We start from the raw sequence: 16,767 nt of genomic DNA, 5'->3' as shown, positions 1-16,767 counted from the left end.
GGTGGGGAGGCCAGAATACATTAGGGTAACCGATTTAGTAAGAGAGCTAGTTAATTAACCTTGATCTAGGGTAACCAAAGACAGGTAAAAGTTAAGGTGAAAAACCAAGTTGGCAGAGATTATTTGCAGACATGTCTGCAAGTTAAGGTGGCTACAGTGTTCGCGTATAAGGAAGTGAAGTTCTAGTGTAGTCATGTTCAAAGTAGTTCTTATATTTTGAATTAAATGACATCCACCGAAACACAGATTCACGGTTTCTTGAACCTACGTGATGGTGGGAAGTAGCTAGCATCCATTCTGCAGAGCCAGTGTGGTAAGCACGTGCTTCCTTGTTGGTCCTCCTCAGCAGACTCTTTGCTCCAGGGCCGCAGGGACACAGTGCTGTCCACCGTCCCTTCTCCGGTAGCCACTGTGCTCTGTGGCACAGGCGCCTGGTGAGTGACTGAGCAAAGAGGCAGGCCGGGGTCTGCCCCTCATCCCTGTAGGTACCAAGACTTGCTTTTGTCAGCTCTTGGGTCTGATTTCAAAGGCAGACTCGTGTTCACCAAACTCATAAGAGGGTGATTTATAAACCAGAATATTAATTAAAGAGAGTAATCAAACTCTCCCAGCAGGCTGGGATGCTTGCCTTTTTCCCTCGGGGAAACTGCATAGCAGGGGGTGCACATGATAATTAGGTGTTTGCTTGATGAGCTTGAAGTGAGCACAGTTGGCCGCTGTCCCCTCTGTCCTAGAGCTGGCTGGTCAGCTGTCAAACCAGTCAACGGGGGTGGGGTTTCTGCTGATGGTCACGCTTATCAGCTCCTCTTCCCAGGAACGGGGAAGCAGCGTGCAAGGTATGTAGGATAGAAGAGCTCCTGTTCTTTGGGTTTTCTATTTTTAGGCTGTGTCCCCCATCTGTTAAGAAATTCTTTCTTCAGAGAGAATAAAATTAATTTGGTTTTAAGCTTTTCATTTAGATTCACAACTCAGTTTTTGCCCCCTTTCTGGCCACTGTAAATAGAATTTGGATGTTCTTGGGACTTCCCTGGTCCAGTGATTAAGAATCTGCCTTCCAATGCAGGGACGTGGGTTCAATCCCTGGTCGGGGAACTAAGATCCCACACGCTGCTGAGCCCACATGCCACAACTAGAAAGAAGCCTGTGTGCTGCAGCTAAGACCCAGCACAGCCAAAAATAAATAAATAAATATTTTTAAAAAAAGGAAAAAAAGAATTTGGATGTTCTTGAAACTCCTTAGTCACTTAGAAGCAAATCATCCATTCTTTGCGATGTTTTATTTATCTGGGGGACCTGGTTGCATATTGCATGAATTAAAAGTCATTAACTCTGTGTTTTAGAGGTCCTTATGCATACCCACTAAATAATGGTGGCATTAGTTTATAGGGATTGAATCACTTGTTTTAGTTAAGAGATATTCTTTGCATTATCAGAGCCTTAATTGTTATTAGTTTGCAGTAGCCTTTGTAGTCTCTAAGCTTCTTGCTATTTTGTGAAATCTTGCTAGTTGGTTTTCAACTCATGTCTGACTTATGAAGATAGAATTTCTGAAAAGCAGATCAGCCACATAGATAACAATGATAGCAGAAATGCTTGTTTTTGTATATCTTTCCCCCAATCTTATTAAAGATTTTTTCCCCATGATATACTGAAGTGATGAAAATGTGCCTGAAGGCCTGGTTGCTGGTACTAAACAAATAAATCCCATAATTAAATAATAAAAGCACTCAGAATCCATAATATAAGACTTGCAAGGAATGGAAAAAGAGGAATTTGTACCATTTAATGGTTAGCAAGCTGTTAGTAAAAGATGAGACTGGAATCACTGTCAGGGTTGGGTCCTAGACGGCTTTGTGTGTCCCTCTGAGGCTGATGGGGGCCAGGGAAGGTCTTTAGGCAGGGAAATGACACAACCAAATGTGCACGTGAGACCACCCACCTCAGGGGCCGTGAGGATGGAGCAGAAGGGAAAATAGGGTGGTTGAGATGTTTGGAGAAAACAGGCAGGCTGAGAAGACAGGAGATCTGGAGAGAGCCCTGGGGGCTACTGTAACTGGGTTTCAATCAGTTGCTTTAAAGTAACAGGCAGCAAAGGAAGAACCATAGGAGATGCCAACACTTATGGACTGGTTCAAGAAAGAGCCTACCTGAGAACCCTGATCAGCTGTCAGAGGTAGAAGAGCAAGGAGAGAGGACCAGGATGGAACCACGTGCCAAGTGAGTTGTCAGCCATTCAGATACTGCTGGGAGGTAAAGTAAGAGACCTAAAATATTCCCTGGATTTGGTGATGCTTTCCAAGAATGGTTGAATGGATTGTAGGTAAAGAAAAGAAACAGCTAGTGGGTTGAAATTTGAAAGGAGAAACAAGGCAATAGGTAGAGGAGAAGAGCAGAATGAGTTGTTTTGTTGGTTTTTGACTTTGAGATGGTAGAGAACTGAGCCTGAGGAAAAGGAGACAGTAAAAGGGAAAGGGCGAAGGTTCAGGAAAGAGGAAAATGAAGGGAGGGGCTGGATCTTCAGGGACAGGGAGGGATGGGATGGCAGGTGGAGTCTCCTTTTGGAAGAGGAGAGACACTTCTTTCTCTGACACAGAAAGCAAGCATAGCTTATAGCTAACCATCAGTTCTCACCTGGTAGCATCCTTTTTTTTCCTGAAATAGAAAGCATGATTAGATAAGCTAGGTAGGCACAGAATGGTGAAGACAGCAGAACAGTGGAATGTATAGAGTAGCCATCGAGGGAACTGGAAGGGGGAGGTAGCTGGCCCCGTGGAATAGAATTGTCAAGGTATAAAAGGCCTCGCGTACTGGACACCATGAATTTATCAAGGTGTACCAACCCACCTACCTGTGTGATTTTGTTCCCAGTGGTCCTCAGGGGGCAGGTAGAGGAACATATAGGCCAGAGGCTGTATTGCTCCATTGTGGCAGATTTGTAAGGTGGACGAAACAGAATGTTGAAGGAGCACTGGGCGTGCTGGTGAGATGCTACCGATGCTACAGGTGAGCAGACAAGCAATCCTGTCCAGTGATATGTGAGCAGAGATTGTGATCTCATAATGGAGCAATTAAAGAGGCATTGGTAGGGCAGTTAGAGCCACCTCAGCTCTCTGGTCTGGGAGACCTCAAGCACTAACTTGGTTCATCAGGTTCTAGCAGGACTCCAGGAGGATGCCACTGTCCCTCTATGATGTGTCCTGGGAGGCACTGTCCACTGTATATTTGGAAAATTGTATGTAGGCTGAGCCTTTTCTCTTCTTTGATTAATTTGGATAAGAAGTTCTTAAAAAGGACTTTCACCAGCAAATTGAAATTAAAAAAGAAAAAAAAACAACTATCTGTTGACAGAAACAGAATTCTTAGTTTGAATCCATGAGAGTCTGGTCCCAGAGATTTTGGTTCTTACCAAAAGAACCAAAGATTTTGGTTGGTCTTTTGGAGCCCTGTGCTTTTTCTCTCCCAGATCCAACTGCTCAGACCACCAACTTGAGTTAGTTTGGGGTTGGGGAGGGGGGCGTCCCTCTCCGTTCACATCCTGGACTTCTACCTAAATGTGAGGTCCCCGGTGAAGGCTCTGGAGAGCTTTCTCTGTTGCTGTTCTACCATTTCAAGTTCTCCCTGAACATCTGGTCCTTTTGGATGGGCCATTCCAACCTGATCCCCAGTCATCCTTCCTTGGGTTATAAATCAGCCCACACATCTTGCAGCCGTCTCATCTTCTGCCAGGTTGCCTTGACTCCAGGTCTTTGGATTTCCTACTTTCATCTCAGTGAGTTTCTCTGTCCCCTTTGCCTTGTCTGAGGGATATCCCCAGATCAGAAGTTGAGGAGGATTTATTCTAATGTCTTCATCTCCGGTGGATGCCAACTTCTCAAATAGGATCTATCCATGGGTTATGACCTCTCTCAACTCAGAACCAGGAAGCTTTCTTCTTTTCCTCTCTCGAGAGCAAGTAACTTCCTCATGGGCTCAGATCCAAGGAATATCTAACTCTCACTTATTCCCACAACAGAGAGGACTGATGGTCTCGCCCTCTCACTGGGAGGTCTAATGCCTTTCACTTCTCCACGGATATTGGCATCCCTTACAGCAGGGGTCCCCAAGCCCTGGGCCGTGGACTGGTATTGGTCCATGGCCTGTTAAGAACTGGGCCACACAGCTGGAGCTGAGCAGCAGGCGAGCAAGTGAAGCTTCATCTGCGGCTCCCCATCACTCCCCAACGTTCACATTACCGCCTGAACCATCCCCCCCCTCACACCCCTCCATCTGTGGAAAAATTGTCTTCCATGAAACTGGTCCATGGTGCCAAAAAGGTTGGGGACTGCTGCCTTATGGGGTCAGGTCTTCAAGCATCTTAAAACATGGTGGTTATATTGTTAATTTACACTTCTGTCACTTTGAATAACAAACATTGTCAAAAACAGCATGAGCTAGGCGTCTTGTCTAAGAGGCAGTGAAAGAGGCTGTATTGTCCAGATGCCTAATGTAGACAAACATTTGACGTTTATGGGGTCCACGTGACAGTATTTTAACATTTTCCTAGGAAGGTTTTAATAACATTAAATGAAAAGGAAGAAAACTAGGAGAATCTTTGCATGAAAAGGGGGCAGGGGAGAAAGAGAAGGAGAACTCAAGGGGCTCCCCTTTCTTCTCCTTTCTCTGTGAAGTGACTTGCTGTGGGTGGGAGAGGTTTCTGACCCCTATGGTAATAACGACTTTTTGAGGAAACAGCACAGCAACGCATTTAGGAGAACAAGAACACAACATTTATTTAGTAACTCTCATGTATCAGCTGTTTTTATACTCATCGCATGTAATCCCCAGACTTGGTCCATTCACGCTGCTAGACCTCCACCCAGTAGCTCATAAATACCAGAAATTTATTTCTCATAGTTTTGGAGGCTGGAAGTCCAACATCATAGCACCTGCAGATCTGGTGTCTGGGGAGCCTGCTTCCCCATAGACATCCATCTTCTGACTGTAATCTCAGAAGGCAGAAGGGGACCAAGAAGCCCTCTTGGGCCGATTTTATAAGGGCACTAATCCCATTCATGATGGCCCCACCTCCTAATACCATCATCTTGGGGGCTAGGATTTCAACATATCAATTCTGGGGGGGAGACACAAACATTCAATCTGTAGCATCCCTAGAAAACTACTTTATTGAGTAAAGATGTGAAAAAGGAAACCTTTGGATTCAAAGGTCAGGGTTAGAGAGTGAAGCCCAGATTCAAGGCTGGCCCTGCTGGCTGACACCTAAGGCCCCCTTTTTTTACCTCTGATTTCATTTTTCCTTCTCTCATCTCCACTTTACCCCAGATACCCTCCTTTGTTTTCCATGGGCCCTCTGTGATTTCAGTTGGGCAAAACTGTTCGGACTTTTTATTAGCAAAGATGCTCTCCGATTTAAGGAATGTTCTATGACACTAAACCCTATTGGTGCCTGCTTGTCACAGTTTCACAATTCAATCTTGCGAAGCCATTGTAATTCAAAGCACTGCTGGCTCTGTAATTCACTTCACTAACAGTGCTGCCTGAATAAAATACACAGCAAATTAGAAATAAACAAATCCTTGGAAAGTAGTATAATACATTCAGAGAGCGCAGAAGGTGAGGCCTGTAGACAGAAGGAGGAAGGAAGTGGGGAGGGGGAGAAAATCGTATCAAGAGAAAGAGGGATTTTGTGAGCGCATATGCACTTTGTGCATTGTCTGTTTAGACAGCACTTCTGGAGAATTAATTATGAATCTGTTTCATTTATATCTTTACCTTGAGACCTCCTATTCCCTCACCTCCCATAGCCAATTTATTATGAAGTCCTGTCAGTTTTACCTCCAGAATAGGTTCAAATCTGTCAGCTTCTCTTCCCACCGATGGACAAGTGGGTGTGGGCTTCTCGCCCACCCTTGTATCCTGATCGCCTGTTCCTCCAGGCACAGAGCACGGTTGCCCTTTTTTTGACAACCACGGTGCAATCAGGTCAGGCAGGCAGCTAGTTCTGGCCAGGCTGAAGCATTCAGGTACAGAGTAAGACCTTCCAGCACTTTTCTTCTGCTGCCACAGCAATTATGGAAGCAGGTTGTTGAAAGGAAGGTGCCCCAGGAATGCAGTACGTGGTATTCCTAGATCGCAGGGAGCACAGCTGCACTAGAAAGCTACCCAGTGTCTGGTGGGCATTTCATGAGCAAGAAACAAACCTTTGTGATGCAAAGCAGCTGCTAGTGGGCGATGTCTGTGAGCACATCATAGTCTGTTCCATCCTGACTGTCAAAGCAAGTTGCCATCACCTCTCTCCTGGAGCCCTGCAGAAGCCTCCTAACTTTCCCACCTTTTCTGGAGCCCTGTGTCCTCTCATTTCATTTCTCAGTCAACTTCTTAAAGCATACATGAGGCCACACCCATCCATCACTCCGCACCCCTAACCTTCTGTTGCTCCCCGTGTTATCAGAGTCCATTCTGAACCTGGTTCACCAGGTCTGTGTGCTCTGGCCCCTACTTCCTGCTCCAGACACCCTTTAGTCTTTCAGCGTTGAGCCCCACCTGCCTTCGTTCAGTTCCTCAAACATTCTGGGGTCTTTGCACATGGCTTTCCCTCTATCTGGAATGTCATCCCGTGCCCCCACTTCCCAAAGTTGGGTTACCCTGAGGTTACCAACCAAATGACACTTTCTCAGAGGCTCTCTCGGGATGCAGGCGGCACCCTGCTACAGTCCTGCAGGACACCCACTGCTGTCTTCAGGATCCTAACCACAGATCAGAATTCTGTGTTCATCCCTGTGGTTATTTGTTTGATACACATCGTTCTCCTTAACCAGACTGCAGGCTCCACCAGGGAAAGGGACCGTGTTCTGTTTTATCCAGCTCTGTATCCTACGCCTCCTGTGCCTGGCTCCCAGCACATGTTAGATCCTCAGCAGGTACGTTCAGGATGATTAAACAGCGGCATTAACAGGAAGGCAGAGTCGTGTGCGTATTTTTGAAGTGTAGGGAGAGTGATGGTTGATATTTCTTTGAGCAGTTACTATGGCAGGCGTGGTATCAGGTGCTTTTCATTGTTTCCTTTATCGTGGACTTATCATGACAATAACATCATGAGTTAGGGCTAGAGATGCAGAAACTGAAACCTGAATCTGTCAGTAGCACAGGTGTGTCCATGGGGCTTGTTAGGGAGCCCGACTCCATAACCCATTTCCTTAACTTGCTTTTTGATTTGGTTTTGTTTCAACTCCAGTTTTTCCAAGTTCATAAAACAACAGCAACAGGCCTTTTTATCACAGCTACTATAATAATCAAAGGCCGGATTTATCTTGCCTTATTTTAAGAGACAGTTAATGATCACCTGTGTCTACATGCTTCTTATCAGAGACAACATCTTTCAAAAATAAAGTCTGCTTACACACACAATGATTAAAACCATTCAATACCTTGTTCATTGTGCATTCTAACCTCAAAATATGAAAACCTGAAAATATAAAGTCCTCCATGGAACATTCTCTTCCGTTTGACTTTATCATACCAACTTCCTTTTTTTTTGTTGTTTTAATTTAGACCCCTCGTCGGAGGTGAAAATATCAATTTCCTTTTCCACGGAGAAATCCAATAATGGGATGAAAGTCAGACCTCATTTGGGCACACTTTATCAATTAAATCTGATTTTTGTTGAGCGTATCTCATAAGCACTCCTTCTAAATCAATCTATTTTTAATCTCTTTCACGAAACAGCACGTATCTGAATGAGAAGTCCCTCCCGCAGAAAGAGAGGTGCCAAAATCTGCAAGCCAGCTTGGAGACTTTATCTAACAAAACGAGAAAGTAAGTTCTACTCTTTGCATTTCATTTCATTTTAAAATAAGTGTTTTGTAAGTGTCAAAAATGTTTCACAGCATCTTTGAAATCATTTGGAAAATAAGACTGTACACGCGCAGGCATGACTTTGGGCTCGGAGAAGCCCCCGTGGGTGAGGAGGAGGGACAAGGGCCCAAACAGTGCAGACCAGGGTCTGACCCTGGTAGTGGGGACTCTACGTATCTGTCCCTGAATCCACATTGACCAGAAGCTCTATGTAGTTTTACCGGCTCAGCTTTTCTAGGTCCTCACTCTTTTTCAGAACCCCATAGCATTCCGGACCCTAGCCTAGAAAAATGCACACCCGTATCGAGTTGCTTGCAATCCCAGAAGGTTAACAGGTTGACCCCCAGTCTCAGCGGTGGTTCGCTCCCAACTTCCCGCACCTGCTGACAATCCCGTACTTTGGCGAGTTCCCAGCACTGTCTTCTCCAAACTGGGGAAAAGGAGATCAGAAAGCTCAGAGCTTCACACAAGCAGGAGCCACTGGTGGCCTGAGAGTCTGATGGGGGAGGCACTGCCTTGGTCGTCCTGGGAAGGGCCAGGGTCTGTCTTTTCTTAAATGACACAGTTTGAGCGGGTTGTTGTTTTTGCTGGGATCCTCACTTATGGTAGATTGGCCAGAACAAACACTTGCAAATGCTTGTTTTCTCGACAATAAATGCATTGAATTTTGAGGTGAACGTAAAGTAGCTCATGCGTTATAGATGGCGCTACGCATCTGTTTTGATCATGGTAGAGCCATTGTTTTGCTTGTTGTTTGCGGGGCTCTTTCTCAGACTTTTCCTGAGGGACTCAAATTCCAAACCTCTTGCAGCGCCCTCCGTGCATCAGACCTATGCCATATGAAAAGCAGAACTTGGAAAAGTTGCTCCCCCATTCCCTGTGACAAGCCTGTTGTATTCCTTGCCCGATGTGTGAATCCGTGTGTGAAAGTTACAAACTGACTCTCTTCAGCTCTCTCTCCGATATGAACTGTTTTTGTTCCCCAAAGTGACAAAAGTGCTCGACATAACTTTGATCCATAGCTGTACTTCGGAGCAAAGCACTTGAGTCAACATGGCAGAAAGTTCTTTAATCATGGAAGGTGATTTTTTTTTTAAGGCAGAGAGTCTTATAACTCTTTTATGGGCATCAACAAACATGGTTAACTGCAGTATGCTAATGAGACTGCCTGGGCATGTGCTCTCACGGTTGCTCTCACTTTTTTCCTGTTGTTTTGGATTTGATGCCAAGACCTTCTCTTAGCTATTCTTCAGGGGGATGCGTTTCCATGATGTGCACAGTTTTCAGCCAGCTCGTGTAATTAGCCTGCACTGGTATTCTGTTCAGTAGAGGTCTAGAGAAAGTAGGCACGAATCGCCCATTGTGATGAAAGTGTTATTTTGCACACAGGAGACTAATTTGTTAAGTTGTATTGTCTAATGTTGGGAATTGTGCATTCTGCGACCAACGCTGTTACAGGCATACAGGGGACGATTGGGAAAGCTATTCAGTGCGTGGTGATAAAAAGCAATTTCATTTTCTTAGAAATAATGATTTAGCTCTGTTTTTGTCACGGTCTGTTAAAGACTTAGAATTTTCTCTTTCTTCAGCCAATTTGTCCCTTTCAGATGCTAAAATAGAATTTAGGAAGACGGCGTTAGAGTGCGAGGGAAATGGTGCTCTTTCTCCCACTGGTCTTGACTATATTTTTGAATAAAATAAAGTTAAACAGTTGCCATTGGGAAGACCATGGGAATGGGGTACCATGTATCACAACTCTTTATTTTCTGTTTAAGACTGAACTCCAAGACTGTGTTTGTGGTTCTGTCCATGGTACCTGTCACAGGGCTCAGCACATAGTAGTTGCTCAGTAAATATTTGTGGGATTAAACTAATGAATGAATAATATACTTCTTAGATCATCAAAGCATTTTCTCTACCATCTCTAATTTCTAGCTCTTAAAAAATTATGCATAAACTTCAACTTCTTTTTGAAACCTATTTTTCACTTCTCTGGCTCTCTCTTACTCTGAATCTGAAGTTTTCTGTGTTTTTTCCTACCTCATCCTTTCTCCCTGAATGTTACTCTGGGTTTCTCCATCCCAATCCTTTTTTACCAGGTGTCTCCCAGATGAAATATTACACTGTACTAAAATGCTACCTAGCCATCTTATCACTGCTAGTTTGCATTTTTCAGAATGGCAAAGATTACTTGTAATCTTTTCTGCTATATTTTTTCAGAAACGATGATTGTATGAATATCCAAGTTGTCCATCTTAGTCCACGTTGTTTCAGACCAATGAGCTGGTTTTTCAAGAGCAGATGCTTCAGTGGGGCTGACCCAGAAGAAGTGACCCAGGAAATGAGCTCATTCATCCCCATCTTAGGTTTTGCTGCCTCTGTTGCTATGCCTTTTTCTTCCTGTGTTCCTCTTCCATTTTCCCAGATGATCCTGGATCCCAAGAAAATGTACATCAATTTCCACCATTTGGTCAGGACAGATGAACTGCTGTAACAGATTCTCCCCAAATGCAGTGTCATAACACGATCTTGTATTCTCTCTCATACAATGTTCAGTATAGATATTTCTTCTTGATCAGGCAACTCTCCTCTGAATATTGACTCAGGGATTCTGGCTCTTTCCATCTTGTAATGCACGCATCTTCAACAGGTGATCCCAGGGTTGCTGTCGAGGGAGAGGGTGTTATAGAGAAAGCACACACAGCTTGGAAGGGACACACATCCCTTCCGTTCATATTCCACTGGCTGGAACTAGCCCACCTATATGTTCCGGGTCATGTGACTGGGCTTGGCCAATAGAATGTGAGTGTCGCTAGTGCGTGGTTGGCGTGGGGGATGTGGTGCCTGGCTGGGATGGTGCTTACAGCAACAGCTGCATGCTGTGGAAATGGAGCACCGATCGGTGATGTGAACCGGGTATTTCTGAGCCATATGTATTAAATAGCTCTGCCCTTCTCATCATTCAGTTGACTCTCGGCCCCTCCTGTCTTCCTTAAAGATGGAAGGAAATATTTTTCTTAAACAACAGCAATCTCTTACATCTTCTGAACACTTGAGTAGTTTAAATAGTCCTTCTAGTGAAAGGAGACATCTAGAGATCGTCTTAGGAACAGAGTGTAAGCCACTGCCCTATAACTTCCTGCACAATCACGAGGGCAGGAAAAAGTCACTTGCATTCAAATAGCTTTTCTTGGTAAGATTCAGATTCTCAGAATTAAGGTTTGTAACATAGGCTTGCATAGGCTATGTGTGGCGTGAACCATGCACTGCTTGGTGAGTGTGTGTGTTTGATGAGCTGTTTCATGCCGTACCATTTTAATACCGAGAACACTAGACGTTTCCGAAGGGATCATCTTAATTGGCCCTTATGAAGATGTTGGTTCGAAGGCTGTGTTTCACGAGGTGAAAGGAAAAGTGAATTGAAGACTGGCCCTAAGAGGTCTTCCTGTTGATTATCTCAGAGAGTCCAGCATGACCTGAATTGCCGCTTGAAAAGAAGAAGTATAAATTATGGCAAATGAGACTTCAAAACACCTTGACTCTGAACATATCACTTGACAGCCTGCTAACAAGCAGATGTTCCTTAGGTTTCAGTTGTCTGTCAGGGAAAACTGTTTGTGGTCATATAGAGGATTTTCTTGGTGTAGAGTGATATATGACTTGTCCACTAGGCTTTAAATCTACGGTGCTTTCATTGCTTCTTAAAGAGATACCCACACTTCTGTCTGTCTTTTCACCTTTGACCCTTTACCTTGCCATTTCTGGTCAGCTTTTAAGGGCTCCAAAATCTAGCCCTCATTCCTTTCCTTAGTACCGAGGTCAGAAAGAAGTTCACACAAAACAGCCATTCATACCAGCATGGTATGTTCTTAATATCTTGGGACATATCTCTTGGTAACCAAAGCAGTGGCTGTGTTTGCTGATTCAGAATTTTAAGTTGGGGCAGGTGAGCTAATATCAAGGCTACGACAGAAGTCTCTAAAAACATTTTTTTTTTTTTGCAGTTATGCCAGATCTTTTAAAAGGTGGGTTAGCCATCATTCTGTACCTCAAATAATACATAAGAAATAAACAGTCATATAATTTAAGACCTTGAAGGGATAGTCTCTTAAATTCTTCTAATTCATATACTTTTTATGTATAACTTTTATTTTTCTAAAAAAATCTAATTCCTTCGGTTTAAAGATAAAAGTGGGATTATGACTTGTTCACAGTCAGGGCACCAGTTAATGGGAAGGTGGAAAAGAAAATATTTTGTGTGTGGTTGTTGATGTTGGAAGATAAACCAGCATAATTCTGCTCTGAATTCCTTAGTTAATCTTGTACTTGGCAAGAGTTGCTTAGTGTCATGTGTTACCATGCTGAAGATCGGAACAGTGAATTGTTTTCTTATAAGTGTTTATCAGTGGAAACAAAACTGAATTTTCCCTCAGAGGAAAATTGAAGCTCTGACTTCCTTGTTATACTACAATTTTGATTATATATTCACTTCAGAAGGCTTCCTCATACTCACTCAAATAACAAGTCACTTGAAAGAAACCTTTAATAGGAAGACAATGACAATAAAAATAACCACACTTACTTAAGGTCGTTAAGAAATCCCTGGAATTATTTCCAATTTCAGAAGTGGGACAGAGAAAGAAAGCAAATGTATTACTTTTGTTCGCGATTTTCAAATGTAACAGGTAATGTTAAAGGTATCATTTATTTACCATTCATGGTAGCCAGACTTCCAAGATGGCGCCCAGTGCTCCTTTCCTCCTGGTATTTACATGCTTTTCCTCTACCTCACTGATGGGGGCTGCCCTGTATAACCAATACGATATCATAGAAATCACAATGTGAGGCTTTCAAGGCCAGGTCATAGAAGGATTTGATAGTTCTGCCTTGCCTTCTCTTGGATTGTTTGCTCTGGGGGAAGCCAGCTACCATGTCATGGGGACATTGAGAGGTTCACGTGGCAAAGAACTAAGGTCTCCCACCAGCAGCCAGCACCACCTTGTCAGCCATGTCAGTGAGCCTCCCTGACCCGCCTCCTGACTTTACATCCTAATGAGAGCTACAGGGCCAGAACCATCCAGATAAGTTACTTGTGAATTCCTGACCTCCAGAAACTATGCAGTAATAGTTTATTGTTGTAAAACAACTAAGCCACTAAGTTTTGGAGTAATTTATTACATAACCATGGATAACTAATTGACTACTCAGTTCACAGTCCTTTATCTTACTATATTTTTATCATAATGACAAATATTATTAACAAAATTATCAATAATGATAATAACACCTACCATTTTTGTGGACCTACTGTATACAAGATAATGTAGGTGTATCTATAGTCTTTGCAGTTTCTTCATAGTAGGTTTCGTTATTCTAATTCTACAAGTGAAAGAGATGAACCTAGAGGCCTTGCAGAACATCAGACAGTTTGAAGAGGCAGAGCCAGGGCTCGATTGAAATTCCAACTGTTCCATTCTTACTACTATATGGTTCCACTCTTAATGAGAACAGAATTATAAGTCACAAATACAGGAACAGAAAGGCATTTGACTGTATCATGCGAAGCTACTTAAAAGCAATCTATCTGCAAAATACTACACACTTTCCTCACTTTTTGTTACTTATTTTACTTAAGTTTCTGTAATGTAAATATACACAGGTAGCATTGTCTTGTACAGCTTAGGGTTACCCTGATTGCACCTTGGGGATCAGTGTGGCTTCTCTTGGTAAGTCATGGTGGATGGCTAATTATAGTTCAAAATTAATATCTGAAACCTTTGGGTGTTTTTATGTTCTAATCATATATTAAATTCAATTTCAGAAACACACAGCAGCTCCGCTGTGCCCAGCACTATGACAGGCACAGAGACAGGTATTCTCAACCTGGAGGTGTGTATCAGACTCCCTGGGAGCTTTTTCAAAGTTTGCACAGTTGAGGACAGGTTGAGGACTCTTGCTTAAGGGACACCACAAAAAATAAGTAATTTCTACTCTTTAGCAGCCCACAGTGTATTAAGAAAGTCACGTATTTACAGTACTTTGTCTTCTCCCTCTCACTCTTTGTAGGTTCCTCCTCATCTCCCCTCACTTTTGACTCTGGAGTGTCCCAGAACTCAGTCTTCAGGCCTCGTTTCTTTTCATTCTCAGACTTGAAGGACCTCGTTTAGTCTCATGGATTTAAATAGCACCTACATACTGATGATTCCCAAATTTATATTTCTTCCTGGACCTCTTTCTGATTTGTGTTACCTCTGCCTAGTCCTAAGGAATGTCAGCCCTTATGTATCTCACAGGATCTCTTGAATCTGCTCCCCCTGAACTTTGTGCTTCAGCACTTTTCCCCATTTCAGTTAAGGGCAAGTCTGTTCTTCCAGTGCTCAGACCTAATGCTTAGAGTTATCTCTCTCTCTCTTTTTTTTTTTTTTTTTTTTTGAATTTTTATTGGAGTGGAGTTGATTTACAATGTTGTGTTAGTTTCAGGTGTATAGCAAAGTGATTCAGTCATAAATATACGTGTGTGTGTGTGTGTGTGTATATCTCCATTCTTTTTCAGATTTTTTTTCCGTAAAGGTTATTACAGAATATTGAATAGAGTTCTTGGAGTTATCCTTGACTCCTTTCTTTTTACCCATCCCATTATCTGTCATTAAATCTCACTGGCCACCTTGAGGTCATACCCAGAAGCTGATAATTTCTTACTCTATAACTTCCACCCTGGTCCAAGCCATTTTTATTCCTCTCCTGGATTATGGCAGATATCTCTAAATTGGTCTTCTGGCTTTCACCCCTGCTGTCTTAGAGAGTATTCTCAACAAGGTATACAGTTGGAACCTTTAAAAATATAAGTCAGATCAGGTCACTTTTCTGTTCCAGTGTCTTCCCATTTCACTCAAAATAAAAGTCAAAAGTCTTAAAGCAACCTACAAGGTCCTTATAGCACTTCTCAAATATGTATGTAATGTATTTGCCAATAATAGCACGAAGGAGGTGGGTAGGAGCAAAGTTGTATCAAGCTAAGGAAATGACTACAAATGATAAAGTAATAATTATAACAGTATGTAGTTGGGTTTATAATATTAACAGACATAATACTGTATAACAAAGATTCCACAAAAAGAAGAAAAAGGGAAGAGAGCTATGTAAGAATAATATTTCTGTATATCAGTGCAGTTAAGCTAGTATAAATTGAAAGCTGATTCTGATAAGATGTACATGGTAAACCCTAGAGCAACCTCTAAAAATATAGTTAAAATTGTTAAAGATGTGAAAATGCTACATTAGAAATATTCACTTAGGCAAAGGAAAGCTGTAAAGGAGGAATAGAGGAACAAAAAATACATGAGATCTATAAAAACAAAAGTAAAATGGCAGGCATAAATCTTACTGTATCAGTAACAACATTAAATGTGAGTGGATTAAAGCACATAGTCAAAAGGCAGAGATTGTCAGACTGGATTAAAAAAAACATGATCAAACTATATGCTATCCACAGAAGACACATTTGGATTCAAATATACAAATAGATTTAAAGTAAAAGCATAGAAAAATATATATCATGTAAATATTAACCGCAAGAAAGCTGGAGTGGATATACTGATGTTAGAAAGAATAAACTTTTAACACAAAAAAATTTAGTAGAAATAAAGCAGATTTTATCATCTATAAAAGGGTCAATCCAGCAGGAAGATATAACAATTATAAACACATATGCATCTAATAACAGAGCACCAAAATACACAAAGCAAAAACTGACAAAAGGAGAAATAACAACAGTAACTGGAGACTTAAATAATCTATTTTCAGTAGTGGATATAATACTAGACAGATCAACAAGAAAACAGTAGACTTGAAGAACACTATAAACCATCGAGACTTAATAGACATCTATAGAGTATACCACCCATTAACAGAATATACCTTCTTCTCAGATGCACACAAAACATTGTCTAGGATAAATCATACACTAGATTATAAAACAAACCAGTACATTTAAAGAATAGAAATAATACTAAGTATGTTATCTCACCACATGTTAATGAAATTTAAAATGAAAATACAGGGAAAATAATTGAGAAACTCACAAATATGTAGAAATTAAACACATACTCATAACTATGCAGTGGGTCCAAGAAGCAATAGAAAGGGAAATCATAAAATACTTCAAGATGAATGAAAATGAAGACACAGGAGATGACAGCTAAAGTATACAAGGCTTCTTTTGGAGGTGATAAAAATGTTCTAAAATTGACTTCAGTGATGGTTGTACTTATCTGTGAATACTCTAAAAACCATTGACTTCTCTGCTTTAAATGGGTGCGTTGTATGGCATGCGAATTATACCTCAGTGAAGCTGTTAAAAACTTTAATGGGTCTACAAATAATTTGAGGATTTTATTTAATAGAGTCTGATTCTGTAGGTGGGAGACAGGGCCTGAGGGTCTGCATTTCTGATCTTTCTATGTGATGCCAATCCTGCTAGTCTGAGGTCCACACTCTGAATAGCAAGGCCTCTACCATCAGATTTCCTGTGACCTTTCTGACCTCATCTCCTGCCACCTTCATGAGGGGATTCCTGAGTGACTCGTGTGCGATTTCCAGCCCACCTGACCATCTTGCTGTTCCTTGAACTTACCCTGCCTGCCTCTGCCTCTGGCCTTTGTGCTTGTCCTTCCCTTTGCCTGGCATGTTCTTCCCATTCCCACACCCTCATGTATGCATCACCTAATCCCCTTCTTCAAGACTTTGCCCAACTCTGACCTCCCAGGGAGGTCTTCCCTGACCACCCCTACTTAAATTGCAGCCCTGTTTCACATACTTTCTTTCCCTCTTCTCCTGCTTTATTTTGCTTCACAGTACTAAGTACATAATACCTCAACATGCTATTAATTTATATATTATTTGGTGTACAGTTTGGTA

The 16,767-nt window shown here is 42.1% G+C and overlaps 1 protein-coding gene across 1 annotated transcript in view; it reads left to right on the top strand.

Moving 5' to 3' along the window:
* ST8SIA6 (ST8 alpha-N-acetyl-neuraminide alpha-2,8-sialyltransferase 6) overlaps nucleotides 1-16,767 on the top strand; it is a 139,411-nt gene that overhangs the window by 65,261 nt on the left and 57,383 nt on the right. Inside the window, exon 3 of the mRNA XM_057732670.1 lies at nucleotides 7,723-7,812. Within this exon, the coding sequence (XP_057588653.1) occupies nucleotides 7,723-7,812 (90 nt within the window). The remainder of the gene's footprint in view (nucleotides 1-7,722; nucleotides 7,813-16,767) is intronic.

This window comes from Hippopotamus amphibius, chromosome 4 (genome assembly GCF_030028045.1).
Source record: "Hippopotamus amphibius kiboko isolate mHipAmp2 chromosome 4, mHipAmp2.hap2, whole genome shotgun sequence".
Taxonomy (NCBI): domain Eukaryota; kingdom Metazoa; phylum Chordata; class Mammalia; order Artiodactyla; family Hippopotamidae; genus Hippopotamus; species Hippopotamus amphibius.
This window is presented reverse-complemented; position numbering and strand designations above follow the sequence as displayed.